Here is a 23,096-nt window from a genome sequence, read left to right on the forward strand (position 1 = left end):
GAATTTGTTCATGTAACAGAAATAGAAAATTACGTTAAACGATATCTTGAAAGTATTAATCAGGCACAGATACCTAAAGAATCTGAAACCAACCAGTTAGCTGAACAAATATTGAATATGGGAATATATGATTCAGATGTAGATAGAATTTCCCCCTTTTCCTTAGATCAAAGACAAGGAAGGAGACAGTCTAGGTCAGTAGTCCCGAATAACTTAAACATACCACATTCAGTTATGAACAATGTAGGAGTACACACGAACGAGAGCAATCAAAGAAAACTGATTCAAATCGAAGGGATTAAGTCGATGAGGCAATTGCGTAACCCTTTTATGAGAGAGCAAATCGACACATCCATACAAAATCATTTACCGAGATTGACGAATATCGCTTCGCACCACAATAGTAGTCGACCTAACCCGATTCCTAATTTGGAAACTCCAAATTTTCAAGGCAGATCACGTGGTAGATTACAAGAAAATTTTTCACAAAGACTCCCACACCAAACATGTAACATAATTGAAAAATGGCCAAAGTTTCAGGGAGATAACAATCCAGTGCCATTAGTATCGTTTCTCAAAAATATAGATATATTGTGTAGATCCTATGGAATTGAAAAACACGAATTAATTAGACATGCTCACCTTCTTTTCCTAGGAGATGCAGCAACTTGGTACACAACATACGTAGAAAAACTTGTAGATTGGGAAGCATTAGTTTACTATTTGACTTTACGTTATGATAACCCGAACAGAGATAGGTTTATTAAGGAAGAGATGCGCGATAGAAAGCAGAAACAGAATGAATTATTTAGCGCATTCCTAACTGATATAGAATCACTAGCACAAAGACTGATTCGTAAAATGCCGGAATCGGAAAAATTCGAAATAATTTTGAATAATATGAAAATGTCGTATAAAAGAAGGTTAGCACTCCATGAAATTCCTTCCATCGAACAATTGGCAGATATGTGCTATCGCTTTGACGCGTTAGAAAATTCACTGTATAACCCAAAACCAAAAACATACGAAATGAACGTGATCGAAGATGAGTACAATTCCGAGTCAGAAGAAATCAATGTAATTGAACGAAATACAAAGGAAAATTTTCGTAATATCGACAGGAAAAAAAGAATAGAAAGACCAGAGAATCAGACTGAAATTATATGCTGGAATTGTCAGGGAAAAGATCATTTTTGGAAAGATTGTTTAGAACGTAAAACCGTTTTTTGCCACGTGTGTGGAACAATTGGAAAAGTAACAAACAACTGCCCAAAGAACCACCCCCCGTTCGAAACCCGATACGAAAACCAAAAAAACCAACAGAGGGACGGAGTTTAGGGAATCGATCTCCAAATACCCCAGCAACTGAGATTCCTGAAATAGAACAAATCGCAACCTTTTCGTACTTTAAACAAATCTTTCAAATAAACATTACCCCAGCTCGTTGCCCACATATCTATGTTAAAATATTAGATGCGACGGTGGAAGCCCTTGTTGATACCGGAGCAGGTATTTCAGTAATTAGCTCGATACCATTGATAGAAAGACTAGCTCTGAAAATCCATAAATCAAACTTAAAAGTAGCAACAGCAGACAAAACGTTCTATAAATGCGTAGGATATGTCAACATACCGTACACCATAGACTCTATAACCCATGTAATATCGACAGTTGTAGTACCGGAAATTTCAAAAGATCTGATTTTAGGAATTGATTTCCTATGTGCTTTCGGTTATTGTCTGAGTAGAGAAACTAATAATCCAAAAGAAAAACCAGTAATGAAACTCCCTGTGAATGAATCTAGCAACGAATTACACTTCAACGATGATTATTTTTCGAATCGTCAAGATGTCTTATCAATAACGGTTTCGCAAAAAGATACCGAAGAACAAACAAAGAATGATATAGTAGAAGAAGACGAAAGTTTGAATATTCCGACCTTAGAAATTCCGGAAACACGAATCGAAACTCCAGAAGATATCATAACGGAACATGAACTAAGTCAAGAGGAAAAACAGGTGCTCTTCGAAGCAATTCAAAAATTCCCGATCACTCAAGACAACAAGTTAGGTCGCACACAAATTCTACAACATAAAATAGAACTCATATCAGATGCTCGCCCGAAAAAGATCGCGTTGTATCGACAATCTATGAAAAAGGAAGAGGGAATAGAACAAGATATCCAACGCATGTTAAGATTAGGAGTAATAGAAGAATGCGAAGGACCAGTAGACTTTCTAAACCCAATTCTAGCGATTCGAAAACCGAACAACAAATGGAGGATATGTCTTGATAGTAGACGACTAAACGCGTGTACAAAGCGAGATGATTTTCCGTTCCCAGACATGATAGGAATTTTACAACGCATTCAAAAATCACGTTATTTCTCGATTATAGACCTCTCAGAATCTTACTATCAAGTTCCATTAGAACACGAATCCAGAAATAAGACCGCTTTTAGGACAAGTCGTGGACTGTACAGATTTACCGTCATGCCGTTTGGCCTCACAAACGCGCCTGCAACGATGGCACGACTCATGTCAAAAGTGTTAGGACACGATTTAGAGCCCGTTGTATATGTCTACTTAGACGATATAATTATAATTTCGAACTGCTTCTCAGAACATTTAAAATTAATTAAATTAGTTGCAGAGAGATTATCGGCAGCAAATCTAACAATAAACATCTTAAAGTCAAAGTTTTGCCAAAAGCGAATTCAATACTTAGGATACGTGTTATCTGAAGCCGGATTGTCGGTGGATAGTTCAAAAATTCAACCCGTTCTAGATTACCCTGAACCGAAGAACATCAAAGACGTGAGAAGGTTATTAGGTCTCGCGGGATTCTACAGACGTTTTATACCAAACTTTTCGGATAAAACAGCGAAAATATCAGACCTTCTGAAAAAAGGGAAGAAAACGTTTATTTGGACAGAAGAAGCTAACGTGTCCTTTCAAAGGTTAAAATCCGCGTTAGTATCTGCTCCCATTTTATCAAATCCGGACTTCACTCTACCATTTGTAATAGAGACCGACAGTTCCGACCAAGCGATAGGCGCCGTCTTGATTCAAATCCAAAAGAACGAAAGAAGAATAATCGCTTACTTTTCAAAAAAATTGTCTAGTACACAACGAAAATATAGTGCAACGGAACGTGAGTGTTTAGGAGTGCTGCTTAGTATAGAGAATTTCAGACATTTCGTGGAGGGTACGAAATTTATTATCCAAACGGACGCGATGAGCTTAACCTTTCTGAAAACCATGTCGATCGAATCAAAATCGCCTCGAATTGCGCGTTGGGCACTTAAGTTGTCCAAATATGATATTGAGTTACAATACAAAAAAGGTTCAGAAAATATTACCGCAGACGCACTGTCGAGAACTATAAATACAATTGAGACACAGCTTTCAGATGAATACACAACAAATCTTAAAGAGCAGGTTTTGAAATTCCCTGAAAAATACAAAGACTTTCGGGTAGTTGACGGTAAATTATTTAAATTCATCTCTAACACATCAGCACTAGAAGATTCAGCCTTTAAATGGAAATATGTAGTACCTTTAGTAGAGAGAATCCCAATATGTAAGCAAATTCATAATGAAGCACACCTAGGATTTACCAAGACATTAGCAAAAATTAGAGAACGTAATTATTGGCCACAAATGTCCTCTGACATAAGGAAATTTTGTTCTTCATGCAGAGTGTGTAAAGAATCTAAGGTGGATAATGTAAACACTACTCCTCCTTGTGGAAAACCAAAATTATGCTCAAGGCCATGGGAAATGATTTCCCTCGATTTTTTAGGGCCTTACCCTAGGTCAAAGAATGGCAACATTTGGGCTTTGGTGATATCCGATTTCTTTTCGAAATTTGTTTTAATCCAGTGTATGCGAAATGCAACAGCTGGCCCGGTTTGTGCTTTTCTCGAAAACATGATTTTTCTTCTATTCGGTACGCCTCAAATTTGCATAAGTGATAATGCAACAGTATTTCTCTCACGTCAATTCAAAAAACTGTTAGAGAAATATGATGTAAGTCATTGGAACCTAGCGGTTTACCATCCGGCCCCAAACCCCACTGAAAGGGTTAATCGAGTAATTGTCACGGCCATCCGTTGTGCCCTGAATGAAAGCACGTCACATCGTGAGTGGGACAATGACATTCAAATTATTGCTAAAGCAATCAGAACAGCCGTCCACGATAGTACCGGATATAGCCCATATTTTATTAATTTCGGAAAGAACATGGTTAGTCTTGGAAGTGAATATGAACATTTGCGGGAGTTCACAGATCAAACCGAATTTGGTTCTCCAAAGATAGATGAACGATCTGCTAAGCTATGCGAAATTGCTAGAAAAAACATGTTAAAAGCTTATGAAAAGTATTCAAAGACATACAATCTGAGGGCCAATAGTAAACGACAGTTTTCAGAAGGCGAAACGGTCTACAAAAAGAATGTGAATTTGTCATCAAAAGAAAAAAAATTGGGTAGGGAAATTTGCAAAAAAATATGATTTGGTTAAGATTAGGAAAAAAGTAGGGTCGAACACGTACATATTAGAGGATTTGGAGGGGAAAAGGATATCAGGAATATATCACGAATCGTTTTTGAAAAAAGTTTAGTATTATTTCAATACAAATCTCTTCGTACATCGGGAATAATAATGTAAATACAAACCTCAGGATGAATGCAACCGAAATGCAACGCTCAGAAAGCAAACAGGTCGAGTAGTTTCCTCTCATCAACTCATTGAAGATAACAAGAAAAAAATCAAGCAAAACAGTAGTAAAACACCGCAATGTGGCGATGTCACTCAGTTGTTTCCGCCCATTGTTGGAAAAAGAATGATCAAAGATCTTTATCAAGCTATGTACATAAACTAATGCCATTGAAGTGATACGATCCCAATGTGCAACTAAAACACCAGTGCAGGTTTGGCAGGATTTCATGAAATAGAAAAGAGCAAAATTTTCGATTAGACGTACAAATTAAGCTACTTACCTTAGTGAATCCACGTAGCAACAACTTTGCTGGTCAGGTAAACCAAGTCGGGAGGGGAAAATAGTACTAAATACTACTATTTTATCGAAAAAATTACGCGAACAAAGAAAAACGTGAAGCAATTTGTAAATTTAGATACAGAGTTTGACAGGTCAAAAGTAGGAGGCAAAAGAAGACGATACGATCCACAGTTCGCCTTTCGCCTTAAAATTGGGAACAGCCAGAAACGGTCAAGTTCGCCAACATTCAGAAAAGCTTTAAGTTCAGCCTACAATTATACATTAGCAGAGTTTAGGATGAGGCAAGATTGAGTTTTAATAAGATTTGGTAAACAAAATTTTCCAGAAAAATCTGGAGTCTAAATGATAAGTTTGTTTGAAATACCGTTACGTAAATTTTCGTGGAGGTATGATTCTATTTTCCAGACGTATCTGGAGTTATACATTTTTCGTTAGAGTACGTTTAACTCTTCCAGCAGCAACTGGAGTTATAGATTTGGATTCAAAAACGTCTTCAATAAGAATACGAAGTTTTCCAGAAGTGTCTGGAGTTATGGAGTTAGATTGGAAAAGTTTTCCGTAAGAATACGGAGTGAATTAGAACAATTTTTTTCGTTGTGAATGAAGTAGAATTACAGTTAAAATGAGGGAGTGGTATAGGAATTTATTTACGAAATAGGAAAACAACAACTGACCTTACGATACGAAAAATAGTCACAAAAACAAGCTCTCATACGAATTTAAAAAAAAAAAAAATATTAATGACTATATACTTACCTATGAACAAAATAGTTGTGCTGAAGATAAGGCCATTATTTTTAAAGTCAATATATGTAATTCATGTTTAATAATACTAAGTACAGACCGTAATAAAAATTTTGAAATTTTATTTCAAAATTTTTATTAAAATAGTAAAGTCGAATGTAACGATTGGATTAGATCGGCTTTGAAAAAAATCAAGATTAACGCCTTTAATTAGCCTACTACGAAACTAAATAAAGCTTTCGCCCGAATACCTAGATAACCCTCATATGCCCATCAGCCCGATCGAAAGCAATTACCTTCGGGAAATTCGATGCGAATTAGAGTATAGAGAGTTTCAAATGACTTCCAAAGACAAGCGACAAATGAGTCATTAGAATAATTAAATGTCGATGATTGGTCCACTCAAGGCCACCCAAAATAAAAGATCGGTTTGGGAAATGCGAACAATTAGACGCAGCTTCACTTTTGTTCAAGTGCTGGTCTAGAAAAGTTTAGTCGCGTGATCGCGGATTTTTAACACTTAAAGTTAAGCCGAGTTAGCAGTAGTGGAAAAGAAGATAAAAGTCGCGAGTGTTGGAAAAAACCCCGACTATTAATTACTTAGCAAAGGCTAAAAGTGTGCGATATCGTTATAATCTGAAGGTAAGAAGTACCTTCAATTTGGTAGGTTTTAGACCGCCATTGTAACTACCACGTTTATAGGAACCCATAAACGTGGGTGCTAATCTGGAGTGCGAGGCCGGAAAAGCTAATTCCGGATCAAATTTGGACCGGCGGCAATACTTTTCGGTGCATAAAACGAATACCGATTCATCCGCGAAGCAGCCTAAACTACGCTACTGAAGTTTCCCACCCGCTCGAGAAAAACCAGCCGCTTCGCCGTAAAGCTTCCTGGGTTGCGGTGGCAAGGAACGCGACCCGGTAGAGCACCGGACTATGTGGACATCGTTGGGATACCCACCATCAGTCGAGACACCCACCGTGGTGAAACAATACCCGTGTTGGGTTTAAAAATGGACCAATTGTTATGTGTAGACGATAAGAAGTGCACTAGAAGCTAAGATACGAACCATGGTTTGTCGCCAAGGGCGAATACATTTGTAAACCTTCTGCTAAATAGATTTAACTTTGCGCGGACGATATTCGAGGGTTATTAATAAATGATGATACGTGAATAAGAGTTTGTACAGAAGTGAAGGTTTTTTTTAATGCGTAGGATTGTTCGTCGCGTTTGTTTTAGTACGATTCAAATTTGTTGAGTCTGAAACTTAGTTGTCGGTTAGCTTCGTAGAAGGTCTTTGAGGTTTGAAATACTCGCCCCGAGATAAGAGTCCTCGGTCGGGCATCCCTATCCATCTTCCGCAACGGTCTTTCGGATACGAAAGTGGCGCTTAAGCCGTTGTAGGCAAAGGCATTTAAAAACCTTTCTGGTCAGTCCGGGCATAGGGAGAATTGGCATGTAACGCTTTGTTCAGTATCTGTAAAATTGAAAGCGTTACATGTGCATTGTCTGCATAAGCAAATGATGCCATGTTGAGAATGACATTTGAACCATTTTTAATTTGCATGTCGTGCAAACCAACGGGGTTCAAATTAAAAAGTGTTCAGATTAAAAACGGTCAAACGAACGGGGGTCCACGGTAGTTCAATGAGTATGAATAATGCCCGAATAATGCTCGTTAATCGTTCATAATCGTTCGATTAATCGAATTATTCAAAGAAATATTCAAATATTTTTAATCGAACACCACTGACATGAATAGTTGAATTAATCGATTAGTGCAGATAACGCTCACCGATTAATCGGTAATCGAATAATTGAAAATTACGAACATCACTAGGTTTAAAGACAGAAGGATGTTTGCACGCTTAACAATACATTATTCTGCCGTTGACGTCAGTAGTTTTCCTAATGTGCAGACCAAGCTTTGAAGAATTTTCGAACATTCGAAATAACATTATACCGTGTACCCCCGTTGGTATGACCTTTTATAATCTGACCATTTTTAATCTGTACCCCGGTGGTATGAATGCGTTCACATTACAAACCTTGAAAACCGATCAAGCGTCATACACAATTGACGTTAAAGTTAACCGGGTAAATTGAATAAGAGCAAAAACAACTTAATGCGTTTCTTCTTGCTCATAGGGTTGCCAAGTCTGCCAAGTTGCCAATTTCAGTTTTGCAATTCGACGTTTACGGATCTTTGTTAACGTTTGGCATCAAAAAAAAATTTACCGAACGCTCGGCTGTCTAAATCTCGGCAAAAAATTTGCTGACTTCGGGACTTTTTTTTAAGTGTGTACGTTATTTGTCGCAGAGAGTAATTCAAATATCGGTAGCAAGAAGCCAAAATTGGTTGAAATTTTTACTCAAAATTTCAGTTTGTACACTTTAAGGGCATTTTGAGTAGTTTCAACCAAGTTTTAGCTTAATCTGACCTATTTACAGGTAGAACCGTTTAAGAGTGTATATTATCGCTAGAAGCAACGTATTGTCACTGCAAAACTGGCTATTTTCAATGTTCCACCGCTCAGGATTGCTAATAAATTTATCAGAAAATTTAGCAAATCAGGCAAAAAGTACAAATCTGGCTTTATATGTCGGAAAACCGGCCTTTTTGCCGGATTGACCGGCCACCGGCTTTACAAGTAAAAAACCGGTCGAGTCGGCCAAAACCGGCCACTTGGCAACCCTAGGTCCATTAAAGGAATTCTAGTGTATTTTGCATGAAGAGGGTCCACTAACGGCGACATTTCGCATTGTTAACCATAAAATGGACCCTAACTTGTTTAAAATGTCGATTTAAAGGCATTAATCATTAAATTCAGTTAAAATTTTATAAACTGAACTGTATAGTATGTTTAGTACTTTCTGTTTCATGTCACATATCTTCGGAAATAAGAAGCACAAGCTAATAAACGCGGAAACTGCACCCGAGGTCCATTATAGGTAAAGGGTCCACTATAGGATAATTTACCGGGCCATTAGTCCTATTGTATCCTATCCTATTGTAAACCACAAGGTCCATTAAAGGAAAACGGACATTCCAATCTGTTTTAAAAAATGTGTAAAATAGAGAGATTTGCAACATCTCGTATTATAAGTGCCATCGGTTGCGTGTTTAGCGTTACCAGTTTAAAGTAATTCGTGGAAAAAATTACTTATGTACTAACTGATCCACTAATGGTTAATTTACCCTAGTAGGAAAAGCGATTAGGTGAAGATGCATTGTAAAAGTAAAAATCTAAAAGTTAATGTTTGAAATAGCATTCAATTTACGTCATTTGGTCCATCTGCTTCACATTTGTAATGGGTCAGTTGTAGACAAAACGCAAACAAAGATCCCAATGACATCAATGGTTTATAATGGCAACACAATGCAATAAGCCATTAATATAAAAGAAAAGCGAACCGCTTTACTTTCCTAAGAGAAAACAATGCAGAAAATAATAACCAACAAAGCAATTCAGGAGCACAAAAATGTCCCAATTGGTGCAGTTTCATAAGCATCTGATCTCAGTATATTGCTATTCACAACGGACCAACCGTTGAAATCATTTTTCTTCTCAATGGAATACGGTAACGATAGCCTTTTAATTGAACCATAAACCCAATTCCGATTTCGTTTCGAATTTCTGCCATCGGCAAGCTGTTATTACAATCGAACAGCTATTAAATTTACGATTTCTACGCGTCACTGAATATATTCGTTGCTTGTCGTTTGGAAATAAAATTTAAGTTAAATGGAAGGTCAAAATTGCGAAAATGACAAACAACGGTGGGTGACAGTAAACAATCGGAAACCCGATGAAAACTTTTTTCAAGACTCTTGAAATATTTCTTTCCGCATTCAAGAGCATTCCCCGGTTTGTCATTTTCTGCCCTTCAAACCGAATAAAGTCGAAAAAAAAATGCCCAAGGAATGTGTACCGTCGCACTGAGTAGAAACTGAATGGGTGCAGAGAATTATTATGCTCTCGGCTTATGTAAATTAAAGATGGAGCGCATATTGCTTCGTCCTACTCGACCGAAGCTAATACCTACCGACGACTTCTCTACTATGCCCGACATCATTCACCACTTTCCTGCCAAATGTGCGACCCACTGCTGCTTTCACTTCATTTTGTGTCGATCAACTATTCGCGTCCATCATGCGGAGAAAATTCCAATTAAATGAGGATAACACGTTTCCCCACTCCCGCCTGCCATCCTTACATTTATCAATATAACTTCGAACGAATCTGGATCTGGTAGAAAACTGGTGTCATCTTGGGATTCCATCGGTAATATTGAATGAGCTCCAGTTGAACGTGCTCATAATCTCTCGGTGAATGGGATTTTTTGCTTATCTTGCAGACCGTCGCCTTTACTATTGGTGGAAAACATTTATGCACTATTTCAAAAGTATTGTGCCACTCTATCCTACGGATAGAATTTTAACTGCCATGCCATGCCATCCCACGTGATTCATTTCTTTTTTCATTTTATGTTTTGAAAATCTTTATACTTATATGCCATGGCAGTACGGCAACTCACAATTTTCTAATACATTTCGCAATCGCATCGTCTACTTCCCTAGTGAATGCCACTTATTCGATAAAAAAAATCAATTGTATTACGAACCAACGCCCCAAAAACATGTATCGTGCTGAGTATACACAAACCCATCAAATCAATTCGAATTGAAGTTCGTCATTAGGAAAACTCGTTCGCAGGTTTCTTATTTTCATGGTATTATTCGACAAATCACATTATTTTATAACTTTTTCTTAATCTAACTCATATAGACTGTTCCGAAAATTATAAATCCCTTTTATTCCGAAACATACTTCAAAATAATGTTTTTTTTTTTTAATTTATATTGTGCGCGCATTCCCTTACTGGACACGACGGTTGAAACAGTCGTGTTTCTGAACGGTCTTAAAAAGGGTCGTTTTTAGCTTTTGACAGATAAAATGTCAAATTGTGTCATCATTGCTGTTTCATTATTGGAACCAATCGAGCAATGTAAATAAACCTAGGAATTACCGTTCTATTAGAAGAAACGGAATGAAATTCAGCATGAAATGAATTTGTATTTTCAACGCCGGTTTGCCGAAATTTCATAGTGAATAAAGCGTAGTTTATCCTTCATTATCCAAACAAGCAATAACAAAGCAATAACGTTCGTATTCGGAAACCATTTGTTTAATGCTTTTATATGATTAACACGAAGTCACGATTAAGGTTGCGACAGAAACGTAATGAGCCTGTGTTGCCAATTATGGCGATAAAACATTACGAACTGTGTTGCCAATTTAGTCATTTTTTTAACTTTGGAACGTTTGAAACAGTACCTGAACTCCCCTCAGAATCCATCGATCAAGTAAATGCACAATAACAATCAGTCAGCCAGCCAGCTGTTATAGAGTACAAGACAATTACGGGGCTAAGGCTTTACGTTTAGGGCTTTGACAACTTCAGTGTTGTCAAAACCCTAAACGTTTCGATAGAACGAATCGCTAGACAGCGTTCGGTAGGCTCACGTCTTTCAGTTCACATGTAATATTGTTGGCTTCATAGCACTCTATTTAAAGCATCCTTAAAGCAATGGCAGGAAACGAGATCAAGACAAAATATTGTAGGATTTTAATGCTGTTTGATCAACGGTGGCAATTTTTTTGCAGGCACTCTTTCACGTAGATTTTTCCAATCATTGTGTCTGTTGTAATGAATGGCTTGCCACAGCATAACCTTCTTGTCGAATATTTCGGTGTAAACGGCTTTCACTGATCCAGAAACATCCTTCCCCTTTGTGAGGTAACTGCTCTCCCGGTATAGTTTTTATGTCACTTGTGTATTGCTACGCCTGTGTACTGATACGCCTCCTCGTAAGAATACTGAGTTGCCGCACAGTCAAATGGATTTTATTGTGGTAATATAAAAACCACAACCAGTGTGTTTTATTAGCAGTTTTAAATACTCATAGCTAGCTATAAGTCTTGTATATGACTCATTCATGCGCGCACAGTTAACTTCGAGGTACGATGCTGGTCTAACAAGCCATTCGTCGTATATCCGAATCTCGGCTAGGTGGTGCTTGCTAGATAGAATCAAGTAGGATCATTGTACTAGCCCCGTAATTGCCCTGTACTCTAACAACCAGCTGCGAAGTTTAACGAGAGTGAAGGATCAAGTCCTAGAAAGACGTTCAAAGCCCAAGGTTTTGCTTTTTTGTGACTCATTCATTTTGATTTCGCAAGGTACTAATAGTGAGTGGTGGTTAATTCACCCGCCCCCTCGGAAACAGACGCTGTTGCGAGCCGCTCCTAACATTGAGTCCAAAAACTCCCTAGGTTAAAAAAACGAACTTCAGCCTTGATACGTTAATCAGACTTACTTCTTCTTCTTCTTCTTCTTCTTCTTCTTCTTCTTCTTCTTCTTCTTCTTCTTCTTCTTCTTCTTCTTCTTCTTCTTCTTCTTCAGCAGCATAGAGCCGGGGTGGCTCGTGCCGTTTCAAGCACTCGTCTCCATTCAACTCGGTCTTGGGCCCAGGGCTTCGACCGATCCTTTTTTTCTACCGCAGTCACACCAACGCGCATTCAAGTTCACACCGTCCGTTTAGAGGTGGAATACGAATGCTATGCATAACACAACTGGCATTTTGCTCAGTCAAACGCCGACTGCACGCTGCAGAACGAACGGCTTCTAAAACTTTTCGTTTCGATCAAGTTGCCTTTACCGTTTGGAGCAGCGAATGACTGCAAAACAGTCAAATGACTGCCAATCACCACGCTAACGAAAAGCAACCGCACAATCGTATGATTCAATACTACAAAAAAAAACAACCACTACATGTGCATGGAAGAAGTCGGTCGGACTCCGTCCAATACAAACGAATATTTTGCTTGCGTCGGACCGACGTCTGGGTGACAAACTTTTACTGTGAGCAGCCGATTTGGAGACAAAAAGAGAAACGAACAAATACGTCACCGTATGCTTCCAGTCAGTGTGCAGTTTATATTCTCAAAGCGCAAAGCAAAACGGGAGATCGACTGTTTGCTTTTGCTGAGATGCCGCATGAATTGTACGGCGGCAGCAGCGCAAGCGGCAGATTAACTGGATTAAAAAAACGGTCAAATGATCGTTCAAAAATCGGAGTTTGAATGCGGAAAGTTCGCATTCACGGCAGTCACATTCAACTTGCGATCCCTTTTCAAGCCCTGCTTGGGCCACTCGTCGCCAATTCCCTAGTCGTCTCAGAAGTCGCAAATCGCTTTCGACCTGGTCGAGCCATCGTGCACGTTGGGCCCCCCTGTTCCTGGTGCCGGTGGGGTTGTTGAAGGGTACTATTTTCGTCGCACTGTCGTCCGGCATCCTTACAACGTGTAACTTTCGCCTGCTAACTTTCGCTAGATGTACGATGGGAGTCTCCCCAAGCAGTGCCTGTAGCTCGTGATTCATACGCCTTCGCCACTCTCCGCTTTCAGTTTGTACTCCGCCAAATATCGTCCGCAGCACTTTCCGCTCAAACACAGCAAGGGCGCGTATGTCCTCCGTAAGCAGCGTCACGGGTTCAAGTCTATAAAGAACTACCGGTCTAATAATGGTTTTGTACATTGTTCGCTTCGTGCGGCGGCGTATGCTTCCTGATCGTAGCATTTTACGAAGGGCAAAGTAGGCTCGATTTCCCGCTTGGATGCGCCGCTGGATCTCCTTACTTGTGTTGTTCTCCGCGGTCACCAGCGATCCCAAATGCACGAACTCCTCTACCATTTCTAGTTCGTCGCCGTCAACGGTTACCGTCCGTGGGAGGCGCGCATTTGTTTCCTTTGAGCCTCTTCCTTTCATGTATTTGGTCTTCGACGCATTTATTTTTAGCCCAATTCTCCTAGACTCCGCTTTCAGTCTGGCGTAGATTGCCTCCGCCGTCGCAAAGTTCCTGGCAATGATATCGAAGTCATCTGCAAAGCCTAGAAATTGGCTACTCTTGGTAAAAATCGTGCCTCGCGTTTCGATGTCCGCTCGTCGGATCTCCCCCTCAAGAGCGATGTTGAGCAGCATGCAGAATAGACCGTCACCTTGTTTCAACCCTCGTCGCGTCTCGAAGGGACTCGAGAGTGTCCCAGAGATGCGTACGAAACACATCACTCGATGCAATGTAGCTCTGATCAGTCGCGTCAGTTTGTCCGGAAAACCGTATTCGTGCATTATCTGCCATAGCTTGTCTCGATCGACTGTATCGTATGCTGCTTTGAAATCAATAAAGATGATGCGTGGGCACGTTGTACTCCCGACATTTCTGCAAGATCTGTCGGATAGTAAAAATTTGGCCCGTAGTTGCGCGAGCCCCCATAAAACCCGTCTGATAATTCCCTACGAAACCTTGTGCTATCGGTGACAGCCGGCGTAACAGGATCTGGGAGAGTACCTTGTAGGCGGCGTTTACCAGCGTAATACCACGATAGTTGCAGCAGTCTAGCCGATCACCCTTTTTGTAGATGGGATAATCCACTCCTTCCATCCATTCCTCCGGTAGCTTTTCCTCCTCCCAAATCCTCGAAATAACCCAGTGTAGAGCCTTTGCTAGCATTTCTTCGCCATGTTTATAAAGCTCTGCCGGTATGCGGTCCTTCCCAGCGGCTTTATTGGTCTTCAGCAGCCTGATTTCTCGTTTGACTTCTTGGAGATCAGGTGCTAGGACATCACTATCTTCCATGGGCGCTCCTAGGTTAATTTCCGTTCCGCCTCCTTCTGCGACTTCGCCATTGAGGTGTTCATCGAAGAACTGCTTCCACCTGTCGACCACCTCGCGCTCGTTTGTAATTAGATTCCCTCTCTTGTCCCTACACAGGTCAGGTTTCGGTGTGTAGCCCTTCCGAGTTTGGTTCGCCTTCTCATAAAACTTGCGCGTGTCATTAGCTCGGAATAGTTGTTCTAATTCTTTACGATTTCTGTCCTCCTTTTGGCGCTTTTTTCTCCTCAGGATCGTGGTCAACTGGTTCCTAGCTCGTCGGTATTGGGCCAGGCTCTCTGTAGTGGCAATACTTAGATAATTTTTCCAAGCATTTTTTTCTCCTCCACCGCTTGTTGGCATTCCCCATCAAACCAATCATTTTGTGTACTCCGAGGCTCAATATCTAGTGCCGCGGTAGCTTGTTCAGCCGAGGAGGGCGGCTTTGACGTGTCCGGTATACGGTGGACAGCTTTGAGCGCACATGTACTGCTACTAGGTAATAGTCAGAATCAATATGCGCACCCCGACGGGAGCGTACGTTCGTGATGTTAGAGAAGAACCGGCCCTCTATGAGAACGTGGTCAATTTGGTTCATTGTACGTTGGTCAGGTGATCTCCAGGTGGCTTTGTGGATATCCTTGCGCGGGAAAAAGGTGCTTCGGATCACCAGGCCTCGGGAAGCTGCGAAGTTTATACATCTTTGGCCGTTATCGTTTGTGTTGGTGTGCAGGCTATGGGGCCCTACCACCGGTCTATACATTTCTTCCCTACCGACCTGGGCGTTCATATTCCCGATGACGATCTTGATGTCCCGTGACGAGCAGCTGTCGTACGTTGCCTCCAGCCTCGCGTAGAACGCTTCCTTCTCATCGTCGGGTCTACCTTCGTGCGGGCAGTGCACGTTAATGATGCTATAATTGAAGAAACGGCCCTTTATCCTCAATACACACATTCTCTCGTTGATCGCCTTCCAATCAATCACGCGATCCTGCATTCCGCCCAGCACTACAAAGCCCGTTCCCAGTTCGTTGGTAGCGCCACCGCTCTGGTAAAACTGGGCCTTTCCGCCACGGATCTTCCATACCTTCTCTCCTTTGCGACAGATTTCCTGCAGAGCTACGATGCCGAGTTTGCGGGGTTCCAGCTGTTCAATCAGCACCCACTCGTAACCTGCGAAATTTAGCGATCTGCAGTTCCAAGTCCCGAGTCTCCATTCGTCGTCCTTATTCCGTCGCCTAGGTCGATGCCGAATATTCCGCTCCGTATATGCTTGAATGTTGTTAGTTTATGTTAACCGAGTCTCGTGATGGGGCTGCCATTTTATAGTGCCGAGACTCACTATACCTCCTTCCCGGTTAGTATACGACCCTAGTTTCCACCGGGGTTGGTTACCCGATCTCCGCTAAGGTTGCTCGTATTCCGGCTGGTACCACGAGGAGGTCGGGATCAGAGTTGCTGGATAAGAGGCTAACGACCACTATGGGGTCTATATTCCGCATTATCCAGCCGTTTACCAACCAACGTCAACGAATACTAGCAGAAGAGAATGTGGAATTCGTTGAACTGCTCCAATATAATGTGTAGCGTTGTGAGTTGCCGCCGGAGAGTAGCGTCGATCTTATCCTGGATCCGGTTAACGATTAACTTAGAGTACTTTGATACTAATACAGAGCAACGTGATACTGCGCTAGTTACCGCATTCAGTTAAGTCTCATTCTTTAGAGACTCTGACCAAAGTTGCGGTTTCTCATGGGCATAGATGGATCAACTTTGAGTATCTCGGCTGAAATAGAGTCTATTCTTTGCGCTCTACTAGATTTCAATCGCCCAGTTAGCTTCGAGGTACAATGCTGGTCTAACAACTCAGTCGTTATTTGTTCGAATCTCGGCTAGGCGGAGCTGCTAGATAGAGTCAGTAGTATTGTTGCACTAGCTCCGTCATTTTCATGTACTCTAATAGCCGGCTGCGAAGCCTGTCGATAAAGAAGGGTCAAGTCTTAGAACGACGTTTAAGCTCAGGGCTTCTATTGTATTTCATACTCTTGATGGCTGCTTCAATTCTATTCAGTGGCGCCTCCGAGTTGGCGCGATTATTACAAGGAACTATTGTCGTCATACGCTGCTGGTTTTGTTGATCTCTGACATTTGAAACTCGGAAGAGTTGTTCAAAACGTTAACTCCATCGCTTAAGCTGTTCTGTACTGTCATTCAGTAGCTGACCACCTCTGTCCTTTAGCGACATCTTCGTATTCATCCTGGTACCATTAAGGCGGCGAGAAACATAGTACAAGAAACGGATATCACCAATGACGGCGGCGGTTTCTCCTTTTTCGGCTATGAAGTTAGTCCAGGCTCTCTTGTCCCGCCTACAAACACGTTTAACAGCCCTCTCCAGTTCGGCGTATCGTTGACGGGCAGCTGTCTTAGGCGATCTAGTTCGCATTCACGCAATGCCGGCTTTTGCCTCTCTCCGCTCGTCGATCTTCCCCAAAGTTTCATCCGAAATCCACTCCCTCTCGTCTGTTTCGACACTGGTCGTGATGAAGGCGTTCTTGATGCCGGTCCATTGCTCTTTGACGGCTCCACCAGGTGGCAACTCCGAGGCTCGGGATTCAAATTGTTCGACAAAGGCCCTTTTCACCTCAGGATTCCCCCATCGGACGTTGTAATGGCACCAACTTTTCCTGCAATCTGGCATAATTTGTTTGAGTCTTCGCTTATATTCATAAATTAAGTTGCAACTTTCAACTGTCGCGCTAGGGTTTTAACCGGGGCACTGACATCTGTAAATCGTTGTATCACGTATATTGAAATATTTGTAACATCAATATCTGTTGTAGGTCCACATCCACAACAAACAGACGAGTTTAGGTCACAAGTATTAGGATCATTTTTGTCTCCCCAATAAAAATCCATTGTTTCGTGGTGTCCAAAGACTGCAAACTCCGATTTACAACCGAAACAACCCTGTTTTATTATATTAAGAATTTCTATTATTCGCATTCTTCGAATTACTCAAATAATTAAATAACGTTCTACTTGCTTCAAAAGTAGTCTCAATGAATCCATGCCCAATCCTTTCTCTTTTCAGAATACTTAACAAATTGAGAGAATTTTCTGAATATGGCAACGGTACACAACAACACTACAGAAAAGGCTTCTCCATCTAACGAGGAAAACGCGCTGATATACGAGCGAAACTCACTCCACAACCAGCCAAATCCCGAACGCTGAGGCAGGGGACGCTTTACATTACCGGGGCAATAAATCGACTTGTTCCCGTGAATAAAAAACGCGCGTAAGCAAACGCAAACGGAAAAACAACATGAAATCATCGTTGAACAATCTGTTCAACCGTCGGGACGACGAGCCGGCAACGTCCCTGCAGGTGATAATTTACGGTGCCACATCGTTTCTGATAGTGTCCCTGCTCGGTTTGCTCATATATATCACCTGCTCCAAACGGTACCGGCTGAACTGGTTTGAGAAAAATCTGCTGGAAACGGCAAAGGAAACTAGCGGTCACAGGTAATAATGGGTATAATCACATTTGCAATGAATTGTGATCTATTTAATTTACATTATTAACGGGTAGGACGTAATTTATTTTATTGATACCGGACAGCAAAAGAGTTTCATAAATTTTAAAATGATTTTTTATTTCAGACAAGATGGTCGTTCCAGTTGTCCAATATCGTACAATGTTGACGCAATACCCGGTACTTCACGATACCTCAACCGTAACAATAATAGTCCGCTCACCAAGGCGGACACTCCTCCCTTCTGGGCCTCAGAAGGACTGTATAAAACCAACAGCAGCAACGGTCAGCTCATTGACTCATCCGACGGTTAGTGAATTCAATTGACTGGTTCAAATCTCACCTTCACAAGTTCAATCACTATCATTCGCAGATGATGCCCCTGAGGATAGTGCGGATTCGTCAAGTAGCTGTAAATCCGTCATAGTGGTAGGCTCGATTCCGATTGCCCGTACCGAAAAGCACGTGGTGCTGAGTACGACCAGTCCTGCGAAACCCACAACCTCCACAGTGAAAGCTAAAAACAATCAAAACGGTGAAATGGCAGAGGAAGTGGTGGATGCCACCAAAACGAAAAGGAGCTCTCAGGTCAAACTGGAACTCGGAGATGATGCGCGAGGGGCTATTCATCTGACGCTCAACTATGACCCCGGTGCCGGGATTCTAAACGTGAAGCTCCTTGAAGTACGGTGCTCGTAAGTTCAATTGTTCAGCCATTCAGTAATAATTCTTCCACCTCCAGGCTCAGGACCTACAGCCGCGTGACTTTAGCGGAACGGCTGATCCGTACGCAAAAATAAGACTGCTTCCAGATCGTAACAACATGTGGCAAACTAGGATACACAAGAAAACGCTGAATCCAGGTAATAGCACTACACTGCTTTGAAATCGTACCAGATTAATCTGAATATTGCAGCAAAATTAAGCTTGAGCCGAATACTTTAAAACTCTGTGAAAGCAGATGCAACGCTGCAAAAGCAGTGTTTACGAGTTTCTGCTTGAAGTGAACTTTTAGCCACCATACATCCTCATCAAACTGGTGGTAATCAAAATTTACGACTCCGTTCATGTTGCAATGTTGGACGGTTTTCATATTTATTGCGCCATCACAAGCGCAGTAGTGGCGTATGTCCGAAAAGGAAAACCAAAGTTCAATGAATTTTGGGAAAATAAACATTTATTCAGTACCATATTAGATATATCCAATCTCCAACGCCTGCTCTAAAATAACAGTAATAATTGCAAATATGTAAATACTTCACAATTGTTGGCCTGTCCACGTGACGCCAACTGGAGAGGAAATAAAAAATCACCTTTCGCCATTATTGCCCCCGATGCATCCATATGGTGTTTAACAAAATGAAACTGGCGAAGCTGCGCATTATTGTTTGTTCGCCTCTCGAGCACGAATGCACTCCACTGAATAGCTAGCGCACTTCCTTTACACATTGCAACGATGCCCTGCGGGTAAGTTTTTGCAATAGTAGATTCCTATCACCATGTACTGACGCTGAAAATCCAGGGTAAAAATGTAACATTCATTACTCAGTTGATGTGATAAAAAATTCAAAACGCAGACTTGTACGAATCCCCATTGATAGTTTGCGTTCGTGATTAAGAATATTTTGAAGCCGGGAAAGATGGAAACATTGACATTTATTTCAATTTTATTTGTCTATGGGCAAACAACACGAAAATGACTTCGTAACATAAATTGCCATAAAAGTTATAAAAAAGTTGCGATAGTACGCCTCCATTTTGCCTTTCTTACTAACGGAAGACTACAAAATATGTATATTCACAGTACTGGTTGAGTTAAAAATCTGATGAATGCTCCTGTTGTAAGTTAATATTTAGGAATGTCGAAAACATTCACCTTTTTATCGCATATTGTATTGAAATGCTGGGTCTACGTTTAAATTCGTTCAGTACCTTACCTTACTTACTTTACTTTTAATCCACTACTTATCGAATCCGGGAACCAAATTTAACAGTTATCTCTATGCTTCTCGGTCTTGAACGGTCACTCTCCCTAACACCCACTGTTCTAGAACAGTTCTAGCATCCTCGTCAACAGCGATCATCCAACGGGTACGGGATCTGCCTCGAAGTTGACAGCCTCAGTCGAGTTCTCTGCTGAATATGGTTTTCGTTGGTCTCTCATTCTCATCCAGCATCCTTGGCCTTGCTACGTGACCAGCTCATTGTAGCCTGTCATGTTTTATTCGCTTCACAATATCCACATCTTTGTATACTTGGTAAATTTCGTAGTTCATGTGCCTGCATCCCAATTTATCCACTAATATGCCGCAAAGAATTGATCGCAGGATCTTACGCTCAAAAACACTAAGAGCTCGTCGGTCGCTCTCTTTCAACATCATAGCATCTTATAGAGGGCGAGTTTCGTACGGAGTTGCTGGCTATGGGACCTCAGCTGGCTACGTAATCCGTAGTAGACCCTGTTGGTAGCCGCCATACGCGTTTTTACTACACGACTCACATAGCTGTCACATGTCACTAACATACCAAGATAAAAAAAATTCGTCGACCACTTCAAAAGTATCAACATCAGTCACCACCGCAGTTCCAACACCCGAAGGGCTACCACGCTCTCTACCAGGTCTTCAACCGATCCTTTTTTTCTACCGCATTCACACCACCGCGTATTCAAATTCATATCGTCTGTTCAGTAGTGGAATACGAACGCTATGCATAATGCCACTAGCAGCTTGCTCAGTCCGCGGAGCTCCGCGGAGGCATGCTCCGTAGTGAACGGTAGAACGATTGCATTTTAATTTTTTTAACATTTTCGCACGACTGTTGGCTTTTCTTGAGAGGCCGCATGAATGGTAAGACGGCAGCAGCGCAAGCGGCAGATTGACTGGATTCAAAAAACAGTCAAATGATCGTTCAAAAAGCGCAGGTTGAATACGGAAAGCGTACGCATTCACGGCATTCAAATTCAACTTGCGATCCCTTTTCAAGCCCTGCTCTCTCCCAGTCACCATATACTTGGTTTTGGCATGGTTTATGACAAGCTCTATCCTCACAGCTACCTCCTTTAGATGCGTGTACGCCTGTTATACGATTCTACACTCAAAAAAATCGACACGTCGCATCCACGTGAAAAATCATGTAAACTTCTGTACAGCAACTTACGTGAACTTCATGTACTAGTTAACGGGAAAATTGATAAAATTTACCGGGATCGCACGTAAACTGGTTAGTATGAGTGCGAGTTACCAACAATTCACGTGAATGTTACATAAAACTGTGATGGATGAGGCGTCTCTCTCGAAAACCGTACTGGTATTCGCCAAGAAAGGTTTCCTGCAACGACCTCAGTCTATGAAACAGGATGAGAATTTTGTATGCAGAATCGAGAGAGAATACCGGATAATTGCTGCATTCGAGTCGGTAGCCCTTTTTTAAATAGGCCATATGAGACCTTCCAAGCAGTTCGTAGGTAGTTCTTTCACAGTCCATATCGATATCGATATCGATCGCTCCATTTTGTTCACCATTCAACTTACTTACTTACTTACTTAATTGGCCTAACGTCTTACGACAAGGCCCGCGCAGTATAATTTCTCCATCTATTTCGGTCCATAGCAGCTGGTCTCCAGTTCCGCGGGTACCGCGGGTCGCCAGATCTCACTCCACCTGGTCTTGCCACCACGCTCGCTGTGCCCCTCTTCGTCTTGTTTCTAACGGATTCGATGCGAAAACCGTTTTTGTAGGATAGTTGTTCGGCATTCTAGCAATATGTCCTGCTCAACGTATCCGTTCAGCTTTAACCACGCGAGCTCGTGGTTCATTCTTCGCCTCCATACACCGTTCTCTTGCACTCCGCCAAAGATGGTTCTCAGCACCCGCCGTTTGAAAACTCCGAGTGCTCGTAGGTCCTCTTCTAGCTGTGTCCACGTTTCGTACCCGTAGAGGACAACCGGTCTAATTAGGATTTTGTACAGTGTGCACTATATACGGGGGCTCAGATTGTTCGACCGCAAGTGTTTGTGGCGTCCGTAGTAGGCCCGACTTCCGCTGATAATACGTCTTTTAATCTCACGGCTGTTATTGTTGTCCTCTGTTGCCAGTGAGCCAAGGTATACGAACTCGTCGACTACCTCGAACTCATCCCTCATCATCGATTACCACAGTACTGCTCAAGCGGGCCCTGTCGCGCTCGGTCCCGCCCACCAGAATATACTTCGTTTTAGACGTAGTTATCTTCAACCCAATTTTCTCTTCTGCGCGTTTTAGTCCGGTGTACTGCTCGACTGCTTCAATATCCATGTCACCAGCAAAGCAGATAAATTGACTGCATTTATTGAAAATCGTGCCCCGCATTTCGATCGCCGCTCGTCTTATAACACCTTCAAACGCATTGTTAAATAGCAGGCAGGAAAGGCCATCTCCTTGTCGAAGTCCCCTGCGAGATTTGAATGGGTCCGTCCATTTACCCGAGATTCTCACACAGCACTGGATCCCATCCATCGCAGCCATGATAAGTCTAGTAAGCTTACCCGGAAAGCCGTTTTCGTCCAAAATTTTCCATAGCTCTTGTCGGTTTACGCTATCATGTGCGGCTTTGAAATCGATAAACAGGCGATGCGTGAGGACTCGTAATTCGGGGCACTTCTGGAGGATCTACCGCAGGGTGAAGATTTGGTCCATTGTAGACCGGCCCTCTATGAAGCCGGTCTGGTAACTTCCCACAAATCTATTGGCTATTGGCGATAGTCGATGGAAGATGCCTTGGGACAGCACTTTGTAGGCGGCGTAGTTCTCACAATCCAGCTTATCACCTTTCATGTAGATAGGGCAGATAACCCCGTCTTTCCACTCCTCCGGTAGTCGCTCCCAAATCTTGACAATCAGTTGATGCAGACAGCCGGCCAACTTGTCCGGGCTCATTTTAATAAATTCCGCTCCAATGCCATCCTTTCCCGCTGCTTTGTTGTTCTTTAGCCGCTGGATGGCTTCTTGAACTTCCGTTATCCATGGGGATGGCACATCTTCGTTGCTTGCTACACCAGTGTGGTCACTTCTTCCACTATCATGGTCTTCC

At 41.8% G+C, this 23,096-nt stretch overlaps 1 protein-coding gene across 1 annotated transcript in view; it reads left to right on the forward strand.

Moving 5' to 3' along the window:
* Nucleotides 1-23,096, forward strand: part of LOC128743996 (synaptotagmin-5) — a 182,802-nt gene that overhangs the window by 156,658 nt on the left and 3,048 nt on the right. The window contains exons 2-5 of the mRNA XM_053840727.1: nucleotides 17,578-18,014; nucleotides 18,153-18,334; nucleotides 18,399-18,709; nucleotides 18,768-18,888. Coding sequence (XP_053696702.1) covers nucleotides 17,812-18,014; nucleotides 18,153-18,334; nucleotides 18,399-18,709; nucleotides 18,768-18,888 — 817 coding nt within the window. The 5' untranslated portion in view covers nucleotides 17,578-17,811. The remainder of the gene's footprint in view (nucleotides 1-17,577; nucleotides 18,015-18,152; nucleotides 18,335-18,398; nucleotides 18,710-18,767; nucleotides 18,889-23,096) is intronic.

Source organism: Sabethes cyaneus, chromosome 3 (assembly GCF_943734655.1).
Source record: "Sabethes cyaneus chromosome 3, idSabCyanKW18_F2, whole genome shotgun sequence".
NCBI classification, from domain to species: domain Eukaryota; kingdom Metazoa; phylum Arthropoda; class Insecta; order Diptera; family Culicidae; genus Sabethes; species Sabethes cyaneus.